The 14,762-nt window shown below is 37.9% G+C and overlaps 2 protein-coding genes across 2 annotated transcripts; both read right to left on the reverse strand.

Annotated features, from left to right (window-relative positions):
* Window positions 1–10,097: 10,097 nt before the first annotated feature.
* On the reverse strand, window positions 10,098–11,732 carry LOC129773598 (uncharacterized). The gene has a single exon (XM_055777235.1). The coding sequence runs from the start codon at window positions 11,730–11,732 to the stop codon at window positions 10,098–10,100; it is 1,635 nt and encodes a 544-aa protein (XP_055633210.1).
* A 541-nt stretch (window positions 11,733–12,273) lies between these two features.
* LOC129773600 (uncharacterized) lies at window positions 12,274–14,457 on the reverse strand. The gene has a single exon (XM_055777236.1). It carries the CDS (start codon window positions 14,455–14,457, stop codon window positions 12,274–12,276), a length of 2,184 nt encoding a protein of 727 aa, XP_055633211.1.
* Window positions 14,458–14,762: the final 305 nt, after the last annotated feature.

Consider the following 14,762-nt stretch of genomic DNA (forward strand, 5'->3'; position numbering starts at 1 on the left):
CGAACCAATGGAAGTAGACCCTTCGATTCGATCTCGACAAGTGAATTATACAAACCGGCCACAAATTCCGAATAAACGACCCAGATATTTTAATATAGAAACTAATGAATATACAGAAAATGATCCTGATGTATCCCAATATTTTGAACAAGTCCCATACCTCGCAGAAGAAAGTTGCCCACAAGGAACATCTTTTGAACGATACAGTGACAACATTGAAATAGAAGAACAAGACGAATCAAATAATAATGATGAACCTACCGAACTTAATTTTTTAGAATAAAATCCACGTTACCATATTTCCTTTTCTATGGTAAAACAGATACTCCTTTGAAATTCTTAGTCGACACTGGATCAAACAAAAACTACATACATCCAAAACATGCAAAAATCTCTCACGATGTTGAAAAACCCTTTCCTGTATCTTCTGTAGCAGGTGACATTGAAATTACCAAATTTTCTCAAGTACGATTATTTAGACCATATTCCAACATCAATGTTAAACTTTATCACATGAAAAATCTAAAAACATTCGATGCCATCATTGGACATGATACCCTAAAAGAATTAGGTGCCATAATAAATACATCAAATGAACAACTTATTATTAATCAAAATATTATTCCTTTACTACAGCATCAGTTTCAAGCAGTGAACAAAATCCAGGTACGAGACGATCACCTGTCATCAACGCAAAAGGAAAAATTATCAAATTTACTAACAAATTTTAAAGATCTCTTCCAGCCTCCAGACAGTAAACTATCATTTATCACAGAGGTAAAAGCCGAAATTCGAACAATCAATGAAAATCCAGTTTACAGCAAATCCTATCCTTATCCGCAAGCCCTTAAAACAGAAATTACTAAACAGCTAGATCAACTTTTACGAGATGGTATAATTCAACCATCCCGATCACCATATAATTCACCAGTTTGGATAGTACCCAAAAAATTTGATGCATCAGGCGAAAAAAAATATCGCATGGTCATTGATTACAGAAAAATTAATACCAAAACTATCAGTGATAAATATCCAATTCCAGACACATCGACTGTTCTAGCAAACTTAGGAAATAACAAATATTTCACAACATTAGACTTAGCATCTGGCTTTCATCAAATTCCAATGGCACATAAAGACATAGAAAAGACTGCATTCTCTGTTAATAATGGTAAATACGAATTTCTCCGTATGCCATTTGGTCTCAAAAACGCTCCAAGTATTTTCCAACGAGTAATGGATGACATACTACGCGAACACATTGGAAAAATTTGTCATGTATATATAGATGATATCATTGTTTTTGGAAAAACTATTGATGAACATTTGGAAAATTTAAAAACTATTCTAGAAACGCTCAGGAAAACCAATTTCAAAATTCAATCAGACAAATGTGAATTTCTAAAATCCGAAGTTGAGTTTCTTGGATTTATTGTTTCTGCGGACGGATTAAAACCAAACATGAAAAAAGTTGATTGCATCCGAAAATACACCGAACCTACTAATTTAAAAGAATTACGTGCCTTCCTTGGACTTTCTGGATATTACAGACGTTTTATCAAAGATTATGCAAAACTTGCAAAACCTTTAACAAAACTTTTAAGAGGGGAGGATGGCCATCGCCAAATATCAAAATCACAATCAAAAAATTTTCCTATCAAGTTCAACGAAGAGGCCAAGCAAGCTTTTATACTTTTGAAGGAAGTCTTATCATCTGAAGACGTCCTAGTATTCCCTGATTTTGGAAAACCTTTTATTCTAACAACCGACGCTTCTGATAAAGCAATCGGTGCAGTTCTCTCACAACAATTTTCAAACGGTGAACGACCAATTACATTCATATCACGTACACTTTCACAAACAGAGGAAAACTATGCCACAAATGAAAAAGAAATGTTAGCCATCATATGGGCATTAAATGCATTACGAAATTTCATTTATGGTACCAAAATAAAAATTTACACCGATCATATGCCACTAACCTTCACCTTATCACCAAAAAATAATAACGCAAAGCTAAAACGTTGGAAAGCATATTTAGAAGAACATGATTATGAGATACAATATAAACCAGGCAAATCCAATGTTGTAGCTGACGCTCTTTCTAGAATTCAAATTAACTCTCTTACACCAACTCAACATTCTTCTGACAACGACGATTCATCTTACATTCCATCCACTGAAGCCCCTATTAATGTTTTCCGTAATCAAATAATATTTCAAATCGGTCAAAACTCTGCCTACGAACAAAACATTCCATTCGAAGGATACAAAAGACACATTTTTACTGAACCACAATTCACTATTGACTTTCTAAAAGACAAAATGAAAAGATATCTCATTCCAGGACTTTTAAATGGAATAATGACCGACGAACCTATCATGGCTACTATTCAAGAAATCTACAAAGAAAACTATAATCCAAAATTAGTGCGTGCACGATTCTCACAATCGAAAGTTGAAGACATTAATGATCAAGAACAACAATTAGAAGAAATTAAAACGATACATAATTTTGCACATAGAAATGCTAAGGAAAATTCACTTCAACTTTTGAGAAAATGCTACTTTCCGAAAATGACAAAAATAACACAGGAATACGTTAAGACTTGTGAAATTTGTAAAACAGAGAAATATGAACGCAACCCCCAGAAATTCATCCCCGTCAAAACACCTGTCCCATGTTATCCTGCAGATATCATCCACATAGACATCTTTGTCTATAATCAAAATAATCTTTTTCTAACATCCCTTGATAAATTCTCCAAATTCCTTAAAATCCGACCTATCAAATCGAAATCAATCCTACATATCAAAGATGCCTTGATACAACTATTATATGATTGGGATGTGCCTGCGCAAATAGTAATAGACAACGAAAGCAGTTTTATATCAAATGTCATAGAACAGGAAATCAAGAGTATCGGTATTAAAATTTTCAAAACACCTGTACACCGATCAGAAACAAATGGCCAAGTAGAACGTTGTCATTCTACTATTAGAGAAATCTCAAGATGCTTGAAATTCTTAAACCCAGACTGGTCAATAATAGATTTGATTCAACAATCAGTTCATAGGTACAATAATACTTTCCATTCCTTTATCAAAGACACACCTCGCAATGTATATATTGGAACAAATTATAACAACTTACCATTTGAAGATTTTGCCAAACAAAGAGAAAAAACTTTTGAAAAAATATATAATTTACATCAGGCCAAAAACGAAAATATTATTGAAAAAACATACCCAATCATTCAACCAGGCTCATATGCTTTCGAAAAAACCAATGATATATCAAAAAGAAAAAGCAGGTACAAACACATTAAAATCAAAGAAGATCATAACACTTTTATAATAGACACTACAGGCAGGAAAATACATAAGGTCAATCTACGGAAATCTAATTAATTCTTCAATCCTTTCATTCCAGACTCGCCTTCTGCGTGTCGGCCATACACTCCAGTATTCACGTACATGACCTCACAAATAATCCACTAGCTATCATACCATTAGGGAAAGCTAGGATAAAAACAGGCTACGTAAGGATAGTACATCCCATAGATTTGAGTCAAATAGGAAACACCATATCCAACGTGAATGATGAAATACAATCAAACCCTTCAGTTAATCCTTTATACGAATTGATGCAAATTAAGAATTATAAATTGTATGAAACCTTTCTCAAATTGAAACCTTTTATAAAAAGACAAAAAAGATGGGATACTATAGGCACTGTATGGAAGTGGGTAGCAGGCAACCCTGATGCAGACGACCTTCGTATCATCAACGCTACACTTAACTCCCTCATCACCCAAAACAACAAGCAAGTAATGATAAACCAAGCTATAAGCAATAGAATACAAGAAGTAACCGATTTGGCTAATCAAATGCTGTTAATGGAAAAACAAAAAGTTAAAAATCATTCGATTGAAATTAATCATTTAATGATACTGTCCAACTTAGCCTCACTTCAGGACCAGATAGAAACACTTGAGGAAGCAATTCTAATGGCAAAACATGGTATACCGAGTAGCAAGCTGTTATCAATGCGCGACTTCAATACGATCGCAACCTTCCTGGGAGACCACGACATATTCGTCACATCATTTGAGGAACTATTATCACAATCAACGGCACAAGTAACATTGAACAACACGCACATTGCGTATATTTTAAAAGTACCACAATTTTCAAAAGACATGTATGAATATGAATACATTGATTCCATTATAAAGAACAACAAACGCATCTCACTGCAACGCAATTATCTAATGCGTAATTTGACACACATTTACGAGTCAAACCAACCATGTGAGGATCAAGGAAATTATTTTCTTTGCGAAACTTCAACTTTAACCCCAAGCAATGACTGCATAGAAAAACTAATACGTGGACAACATTCCAATTGCATCTTCGAAAAAATATATTCAAGAGGTTTAGTCAAACGAATAGACGACGCCTCCATACTTATCAACAACGCACTTGTGCAAGTCTCATCCAACTGCAGTAACTCGAACCAACAACTCAATGGTTCATTTCTAATCCAATTTGAAGGATGCACTCTACGAATCAACGGAGAATTCTTCTCTAACTTTGAAACTATTCTACCTGGACGACCGTATCACCCTACAACCGGCCTAATAGTTACCGAGCTCGATACCCTGGACTCACCACCTGTTGAATATCTATAGAACCTGACATTAGAACATCGAGACGAATTGGAAATATTGAAACTTCAAAGTAACTCTCTCACCTGGAAGCTACACCTGTTTGGATCCATTGGAGGATTCACGGTAGTATCAATAATTGCCACAATTGGAGTTTTCCTATATCTTTCTAGAAAAACAATCATCAACGCCAAATTCAGCATTCCAACTATTAACAAAGACGACATCATTCTCACGGAAACTGTTTCCGTCAGCAAAAACGAAATCATCACAAACTCCAAGACACAGTCATCAGAACTATCAGCAGAACGCGAAAACGAAATCCAATCTTTCATCGACATGCCATCACCCTTTCGAACCATTAAACTTTGAGGACAAAGTCATTTAAGAGGGGAAGAGTTAAGTCACCAACCATCTGGCCAGCAACGGACCACCCGCGAAGCGATAATTCATTATCAACAAACTCCAGACATCGGACCACTCAGCCACATCACATCATAAACAATCTCACGACCCAAGATCCAAATAAACAAACATTTCCATTATTTGCCATAATGCAGTATTTAGCGATAAGACTAGAATCAGGGCACAGCGAGATTATATATAGCAGTATCCTAAAATTCTATGTTCAGTTATTAAGCAAGAGTGAATAAAGACACGTTGGTGTCAAAAAAATATTTTTTTAAAATAAACCTTCTGTAAAAGTATTAACTTATGTGCTCGTCAATTAACCAAGTTCAATGAATTTAAGCAAAGCTTTACCGACAGTAAAATTGATATAATTTGCTTGTCTGAAACCTGGTTAAATAAGAGTATCTGCGATAGCACAATTGCTATGGATGGTTATCAACTTTTAAGAAATGATCGACGGTACAGACGAGGTCGAGGCGTTTGTATTTACTACAAACTAGATCTCAAATGTAAAGTAATCGATGTTTCTGAGGTGTTAGCGGAGATGGAATTTTTTGACTCAAGCGTAACTTTTGAAAAGGGCGTATCGATTTTAGTAAGAGAAATCTTCGATAATTTATATCTCAAAAACTATGAGTCGTACCGAAATAGTGTCTTAGAAAGAGTTATAGAGTATTGTTGGCTTAATTTGAAAAAATATACACTGAGAAGAAAAATTAGTACTCTTTTTTTTATTTACAAAATAAAATTTTAATTTGCGATATCAAAAAATATGTATTTTTTAATATTTTTTTCAGTTTTTTTCATATAAAATAGAAGTCATGTGGAAAATTTAAAAAATGAGCCCAAGATGGTAAAACTATTTTTGACAAACTTTGTGGAACATCGATTTTTTAGAAATTTTTGAAACTTCGAGTTTTTGTATTTTAGCAGTCATTTTTAATCACAAATTATGAATCCTGATGTTATTTAAAACAAAAAAGGTTATTATCAATCTCCTTCTAAATGTAGCCATTCTCGAGATATTTAAAAAAATATTTGTAATCTATTGTCTTTTTAATAGTAAATAAGCCCTTTAAAAATGTTTGTCGTGTTATACCAACATGTTTATGAGATTTTATGAATTCGCTTATAATTTCCAACAACTTTTCAAAATACATCATTATGGTAGAGACATATGTTTAGGAGTTACGTTACGAAACATTCGAAGACATGTGGATTAATACAAAACGTAGCGAAACTAAAAAATCTTTTTTTATCTTAATACAAACTTCAATCAATCAATAAAAATTGTTGGAAATTATAAGAAAATTCATAAAATTTCATGAACATGACGGTATAACACGACAAACACGGTAAATTAAAAGAGATTATTTACTATAAAAAATATTATAAATTAGAAATATTTTTAAAAATATCTCGAGAATGGTTGCATTTAGAAGGAGATTGATAATAACCTTTTTTGTTTTAAATCACATCAGAATTCATAATTTGTGGGTAAGAATGATTGCTAACATACAAAAATTCGATGTTTCGAAAATTCATAAAAATTCGATATTCCACAAATTTCGTCAAAAATAGTTTTACCATCTTGGGCCCATTTTTTAATTTTTCTACATGACTTCTTTTTTTTATGAAAAAATGAAAAAAATATATTAAAAAATACATACTATAAATTAAGCCAACAATACTCTATAACTCTTTCTAACACACTATTTCGGTACGACTCATACTTTTTGAGATATAAATTATCAAAGATTTTTCTTACTCAAATCGATACGCCCTTTTCAAAAGTTACGCTTGAGTCGAAAAATGAACCATGATGATGTATTTGGAAAAGTTGTTGGAAATTATAAGCAAATTCATAAAATTTCATAAACATGACGGTATAACACGACAAACATTATAAAAGGGAATATTTACTATAAAAAATATTATAAATTAGAAATATTTTTTTTAAATATCTCGAGAATGGTTGCATTTAGAAGGAGATTGATAATAACCTTTTTTGTTTTAAATCACATCAGAATTCATAATTTGTGGCTAAGAATGATTGCTAACATACAAAAATTCGATGTTTCGAAAATTCATAAAAATTCGATGTTCCACAAAGTTTGTCAAAAATAGTTTTACCATCTTGGGCCCATTTTTTAAATTTTTTGCATGACTTCTATGTTGTATGAAAAAATTAAATAAAAATTTAAAAATATGTATTTTGGATATTGCAAATTGAATTTTTATTTTGTAAATAAAAGAAAGAGTACTAATTTTTTTCTCAGTTTACATTTTTTTCATATTCAACCATCAATACTCTATAATTCTTTTTAAGACACTATTTCGGTACGACTCATAGTTTTTGAGATATAAATTATCAAAGATTTCTCTTACTCAAATCGATACGTCCTTTTCAAAAGTTACGCTTGAGTCAAAAAACTCCCAATTGCTGTGGAAAATTCATATTTCCTCTAACCCAAACGGAATACACACTTTCAATCGAATCAAAAATACTCATGTTTTGTCATTTGTCGATTTAATTTGGAATTACTCATTTCTTCTCGGCGGTGTTATTTATTCTCCTCCTCGAATAGACTGCTCTATCTTTTTGAACCAAAAGCTTTCAGAATTGTCTCTTAATTATTCTAATGTAATCTTGACGGGAGATTTAAATACTAATTTACGACATCCTGGCGTTAGAACTTCAAGTTTTCGTAGCGTTTTAGAAAATTATGGATTTACCGTCGTCAACAATGAGCCAACACACTTTTATTCGAGTGGAAGTTCATTAATTGTTTTATTGATAACAAATGACACTGATTTCGTACTAAATTTCAATCAAGTTGCTGCTCCTGGTTTCTTTCAACACGATATTATTTTCTCATCCCTCAACATAATTCGTAGTGATCAGAAGTTTTTTAGAGATTATAATCGCATTGATTATTCTTTGTTACAAGCCGCGCTGACAAATTATGATTGGTCCCGATTATATAGTATTACTGATTCCGACCTAGCTCTTGAATTTTTTAATACGAATATAGTAAGTTTCTTTGAATTTTTTGTCCCTCTACGACCAGTGAGGATCAACTCAAGAGCAAAGTGGTTTAATGATGATATATTGATCGCAATGATTGAGAGAGATGTTGCGTACAGACTTTGGGTCACTTCAAAAAATGAACAAGATCACATGCAGTTTAGAAGGTTACGTAATCGTGTAACTCATTTGATAAACAAGGTTAAACGTAACTACTTAAGTACTTTCATGGAATCTGCTAACTCTGGCAAAGAGACGTGGAAAAAAGTAAAGCATTTGAATGTGTTAGTAGTTCTAATAACAGCATAAAGTTTAACAGTTTTCCCGATGAAGTAAATGCATTTTTTTGTGAAACTTCACTATAACTGCGAACTACCAGCGATACCACATGTGAACGCTGATGGTTTCAATATTCCTCCTTTTAGTAACTCGGAAATTTTGTCGGCTATCTTAACTTTAACTTCCAATGCAATTGGCTTAGATGGAATTCCCTTAAAATTTATTAAGCAAATCCTGCCTTTCGTTATAGCCCCAATTTTTGATTATATCAAGTGGTAAATTTCCTCGGGCGTGGAAGATCTCAAAAGTAATTCCAATCAGGAAAAAAGTAACAGGCACAATTTTAAATAACCTTCGTTCCATTAGCATCCTTTGCTCTTTGTCTAAGGCTTCCGAAAAGATCCTTAAAAACCAGGTTCAAGAGTATATAAATCGATTTGACCTGCTCAGTCCCTAAAAAACAGGTTTCGGATCAGGGCACAGTACAACTTCTTCATTGCTTAAATTTCACGATGATATACACAAATTTATTTATAGGAGGAGAGTTGCTTTCTTATTAATTATTGACTTTGCCAAAGCGTTTGACAGGGTTTCTTACGTCAAACTGATGAAAAAATTATCCCACCAGTTCGGATTCTCTCGTAAGGCTGTACATTATTTAAGTGCTCGTTCTCAGGTGGTTGATATAGATGGTAAACACTCTGCACCCATCAGTATATTATCAGGTGTACCTCAAGGATTAGTGTTGGGTCCAATTTTATTTTCTCTATTCATCAATGACCTTCCCTCAGTACTACAAACCTGCAGGATTCACATGTTTGCAGATGATGTTCAATTATATCATTGCTCAATTGATACATCTGTCGACGAAATGATTTGTTCAATCAACAATGATTTGAGAAATGTTTCGCTAAGGGCATTAAGGAATCTTCTTCCAATAAATTCATCCAAAACGAAAGCCATGTTCATTTCCAGACGGCATTTACGTATTGAATTACCGAGCCTAGTAATTAATAATGATTATAAAGGGTGTGTCACATCAAATTGCATCACGGAAAAAACGCTGTAGAAATTTTATTTTTAGGAATTATATCTTCAGCTTTCGCTTATTATTAGATAAGAGTGTGATAGGGCAGAATCGTGATTTCCGGCAGATAATTTATCCCAGGAACCACACTCGGATCACAGATAAAAAAAACCGAACTTATGACAACGAATTTAATTTGCGATCTTTATTCCTCGAAGGTTGGATTAGGAAGAAGGTTGTTTCGTAATCTACTGGCTGTTTACCCTACGTTGTGTTAATACAATGCAGTACTAGAGCTGTCAACATTGGGCAACAATAGTCTTGAGAACTGTCATCGCCGCCACCTGAAATTACTGAATTTCACTCTGCCTAACTACTGCCACTTCAATACATTAACGAATATCGATATAAACAGATGCTTATTTTAATTCGTATCCGAAACATTATTGGTTTCCTCATTTGATTTCTCTTCAATAGGTAGCAAGCAAATTTTAGTGATCGGACGACGAATGATTCCCTTGCTGGTTCGGAGATCGACGACACGGATAAGTCCATCTGGTCCGGGACTGGTGCCAACAATTCTCGCTAGCGGCCACTTCAAAGGTGCAAGAAATTCATCGACGATGACGACCAATCTGCCTGGCTGGATTGCAGTGTTCGGAGAGATGTGCCTGTTTTCCTTTTAGAGCTCTTGCAAATAATCGTATTTCCATTGATGCCAGAACTGTTGTACTCGATGTTGGAGGCGTTGATATTGATCCAGTCGACTGATCGGAATCTGGCTGACATCGGCGTCTGGAAGAGTTGACAGCGTAGTGCCAATGAGAAAGTGGGCCGGTGTGAGTGCGGCCAGGTCGTTTGGGTCCTCTGAAAGCGGTGTCAACGGCCGGGAGTTCATCGCTGCTTCTATTTCTGCCAAAACTGTGGCCATATTTTCAAACGAAAGCATCGCGTTACCAAGATGTCTGTGCAAGTGTTTCTTGGCGATTTTCACGGCAGCCTCCCACAATCCACCGAAATGTGGGGCCTTCGGGGGAATCATATGCCACTTGATTCCCTCGTTCGCACAGTAAGTGGCAATTTCTCCGGATGATTTTTCCTTCTGCAGCAGCTTAAATAATTCGCGAAGCTCGTTTCGCGCTCCTTCAAAATTTTTTCCGTTGTCGGAATGAATGTGTCCGGGGCAGCCACGTCGAGCGATGAACCTTCGTAGTGCATTAAGAAATGCGGGGGTGGATAAGTCGCTCACAAGCTCGATGTGCACGGCTTTAGTTACGAAGCATACGAAAACGCTGATATAGGCCTTGGTCGGTGCTGCTCGTTTGTGAATTGGCTTCATGTACACTGGGCCAGCGTAGTCAACTCCGGTGACCGAAAACGGACGACTTGGAGTGATTCTTTGAATTGGTAGCTGGCCAGTGTGTTGCCTGGCGGGAACGGGAGAGGCACGAACGCATCGAAAGCAGTTCCTCATGATGCTGTTTACCATCCGGCGTCCTTGAATAGGCCAATATTCTTGCCGAATGGCCGCGAGAGTGGCGCGGCCGCCACCGTGCAGTAGTTTAAGATGGTAATAACGGGCAACTAACCTTGAAAATGGATGGGAACTAGGAAGGAGAATGGGATGTTTGGTTAAATAGGGCTGGTCTGAGAGTCTCAGTCTGCCTCCTACTCTGAGAATTCCGTCTGAGTCAATGAATGGATTCAAAAGGCGCAAATGCGAATGTTTCGATACGACATTTCCCTTTTTCAGGTCTTTCATTTCCTCTACAAAAACGTCTGCTTGGGCGAGCTTAATTAATTTTAAACGAGCTGTTGACATTTCGTCCACGGTGATAATTTTCGTTTTCCCTGTGCACTCGATTGGTAGTTGATGACGACATGCTCTGATGAAACGCAGGCAATATGCTGTCAATCGAATCAAACGGCTGTACGAAGACGATATGCCAAAAAATGCATTCGTGCTAGGCCTGTTTTGAACCGCCGCCACCATCTTTAGCCTTTCTAGAATGTCTTCAGGTGTATTCTGCTGTTGGGATATCACTGGCCACTCTGCTTCGGGGAGTTTTAGCCACGTTGGTCCATGGTGCCAAAGATCACTGCCGAGAAAGTTATTCACTGTCATTCCTCTCGTGACGAGGTCCGCTGGATTCTGTTTACCAGCAACATGATGCCAATGGGATCCCTGGGTGGTTGTTTGTATTTCGGACACTCTGTTTGCAACAAATGTTGTCCAGGTGTACGGAGGTGAGCGCAACCATTCAAGTGTGACTGTTGAATCGGACCAAAAATGGGATTCGGAGAAGGGCATATCCATTGCGACGGTAACCCTTTAATGCAGCCGGGCGGCAAGTACAGCAGCTGACAGTTCCAGGCGGGAAATAGTGATACGTTTGAGCGGTGCGACTTTTGTCTTCGAGGCAATCAGCTGAACGTGGACATGACCTTCGGAATCAGTGGATCGGCCATATATGCAAGCACCGTATGCTTGCTGGGATGCATCCGCGAATGTATGCAGCTGTACAGTAGAATTAGGCAAGAATGCATAGCGATTGACTCGATAAGAGGAAATGTGTTTGAGTTCAGAACAATAGGTTTCCCATTTTGCTCGTATGCTGTCAGAAATTTCTTCGTCCCATCCACAAGGTTGCAGCCATAGTTCCTGGAGTAGCATTTTTGCGCGAATGATAACTGGTGCTGTTAGGCCAAGTGGATCGAAATGCTTCGATACCGATGATAATATGGATCGCTTGGTCGGACATCCGCCTTCCTCGGTCGAAGTGGAATCGAAATGTAACTGGTCTGCTACCGGTTCCCAGCTGACGCCTAATGCTTTGATTGATTCTCCGTGATCAAATTTAAACATCGGTTGGGTACCAATTTTTGATTTGTCCTTCCAGCACGGTTAAGCTATTTGACGTCCACTTTCTCAACTCAAAGCCTCCCTTTGATAGCAGCTCATCGAGTTCGTTGCGGGTTTGGATTGCCTCTTCTGTCGTGTCTGCTCCCCCTATATAGTCGTCTACATAAAACCCCTTCCGTAGCGCTGGACCCCCGAGCGGATAGCAATCTCCTTCGTCCGTGGCAAGTTGCTGAAGAGTGCGGGTGGCAAGGTAGGATGATGGGGCCAAGCCGTACGTTACAGTTTGTAACTCAAAAGTGGAAACGGGTTCATTGGGATTGAAGCGCCATAGAATACGTTGCAGCGGTGTATCTTTTGGGTGGAGCATCACTTGGCGATACATTTTTGCAATATCTGCAACGAGTGCTATTGGGTATTTGCGAAAACGAAGTATTAGCGTTAATAATTCGTCTTGCACGATTGGACCAACTTGTAGCGCGTCGTTTAAGGAATGGCCAGTCGATGTTTTGGCTGATCCATCAAACACCACTCGAACTTTCGTGGTTGTACTGGCCTCTTTCAGAACGGCATGATGTGGTAAGTAGTGAGTCTGGTGCGGTTCGTGTTCGCTAGCGGAAACCAGCCTCATATGTCCAAGCGACAAATATTCAGACATGAATGAGTGGTAATGGTCCTTCAACATTGGTTCTCTGCAAAGGCGTTTTTCAAGACAGAGGAAGCGACGAAGTGCTGTTGATTTCGATTCACCCAGCATTTGATCGAAATTGGAATGACGTGGTAGGCGAACAATGTACCTTCCCTCCGGTGTGCGTGAATGGTGGGAAACATAATGAGACTCGCACTGTTGCTCCTCCACAGAATAGTTGAGCCGACTCTCAATTTCCTCAATGTGCCAGAAACGTTCGAGGGCCTTATGAAGCGGGTCGGAAAGCGTTAAGTGACATGCTACGGGGTGTGATTTCAGCGGGGAATGGTTTCTACCAGTGACGATCCAACCGAAAACACTATCGATGAAGATCAAATTTGGCGCTTGCTCGATACGTGTTCCAGAGTTCACGAAAGTGAAAAAATGTTCTGCTCCGAGTAGAATATCAATTGCACCGGTCTTGTTGAAGGTTGGGTCTGCCAAGAACAGATTAGATGATGCACACCAGTTATCAGTAAAAGTGGATACAACGGTTAAATCAATCGTGATGCGGGGCATGACGAGAAAGTCGAGACCGATTTCAAAATTGCACTTTCTCGATCGAATGGTAGTCCAAACTGAGTGTTTGATATTTGAAATCGCCTCACCTACACCGAACACAGGAATATTTATCTTGTTGCGCTCCAGTCGGAGGAGTTGACAAAGTCTTTCGCTGATGATGTTCGATTGTGAACCATTGTCCAACAATGCTCGTGCGGGGTGCGCTTTTGCATTGGCGTCGATAATCATCAAAACGACTGTGGACAGCAGAATGCTTGCATTTGATGATTGGGATGGGTTGCTTATCTGAACGGTGGACGCATTCGTGGTTGATCGATGGCTGGTCGCTGCGGTGTCCCGCCTCTCGTTGGATTTCACTGTATATGCGGCAGTGCGGGATGTGGATGGTTGCTGATCAGCATCGGTTGGGTGATAGCCAGGGTGTAGTAACGAATGATGTCGTTTTTTGCAATGACGACAGGAGAATTTTGATTGGCAATTTCTGGCAATGTGATCACGGCGGAAACAATTGTGGCAAAGGTATTGGTTGTTCACGAGATTTAAGCGATCAGAGATAGACATTTTATCGAATCTGGGGCATTGAAAAAGCGGATGATGTTGATCGCAGGAGTAACATTTTCGTTGGGGCGATTCAGCTGCAGTATGGGAGACGGTTTTGTAGAATGATGGTTTGCGAAACAAGGGTGGTTGTTGGCTCAGTGCTGGTTGGGATTGTTGGTTCACAGACATCGATTCCAAGACACGGATGCGACGTTGCAGGAATTCAATTAGACAATTGTAGTCGGGGTTTTCTGCAGTGGTAGCGAAATCTTCCCAGGCTTTCAACGTACCGTCGTCAAGGCGCAAACAAAGTAGGTGTTCTAGCATTGTGCTCCAAGCATCGATCGGTTCTCCAAGCTGTCGGAGGGTATTGGTGTGACGTTCAAATTCGTCAACGACGGAATGCAATGCAGCGGCGGTTTCTTTTTTCATCCGTGGGCAATCCAGAAGGGCTTGCAGATGACGCTTTTTAAGCAAATGTTCGTTTGCGTAGCGCGAGACTAAGGTTTGCCAAGCGATGGTATAGTTGGCGGAACTAATGCCGATAGATTCGATCAGCTGTGCTGCCTCTCCCTTAACCGCAGCGCGAAGGTAGTGGAATTTTTGGATGTCATGAACTTCCGGGTTAGAGTGAATCAGAGCAATGAAAGTGTCGTGAAAGGCTAACCACTGATTGTAGTCACCGTCGAACTCAGGTAGGGTTATTTTTTTTTTTTCCCAAAATATAATTTTTATTA

This window comes from Toxorhynchites rutilus, chromosome 3 (genome assembly GCF_029784135.1).
Source record: "Toxorhynchites rutilus septentrionalis strain SRP chromosome 3, ASM2978413v1, whole genome shotgun sequence".
In the NCBI taxonomy this organism is placed as follows: domain Eukaryota; kingdom Metazoa; phylum Arthropoda; class Insecta; order Diptera; family Culicidae; genus Toxorhynchites; species Toxorhynchites rutilus.

Bases quoted from the DNA above. Each gene is read 5' to 3' on its own strand.
- LOC129773598 (XM_055777235.1), bottom strand. From the start codon at position 11,732: ATGGATATGCCCTTCTCCGAATCCCATTTTTGGTCCGATTCAACAGTC.
- LOC129773600 (XM_055777236.1), bottom strand. From the start codon at position 14,457: ATGAAAAAAGAAACCGCCGCTGCATTGCATTCCGTCGTTGACGAATTT.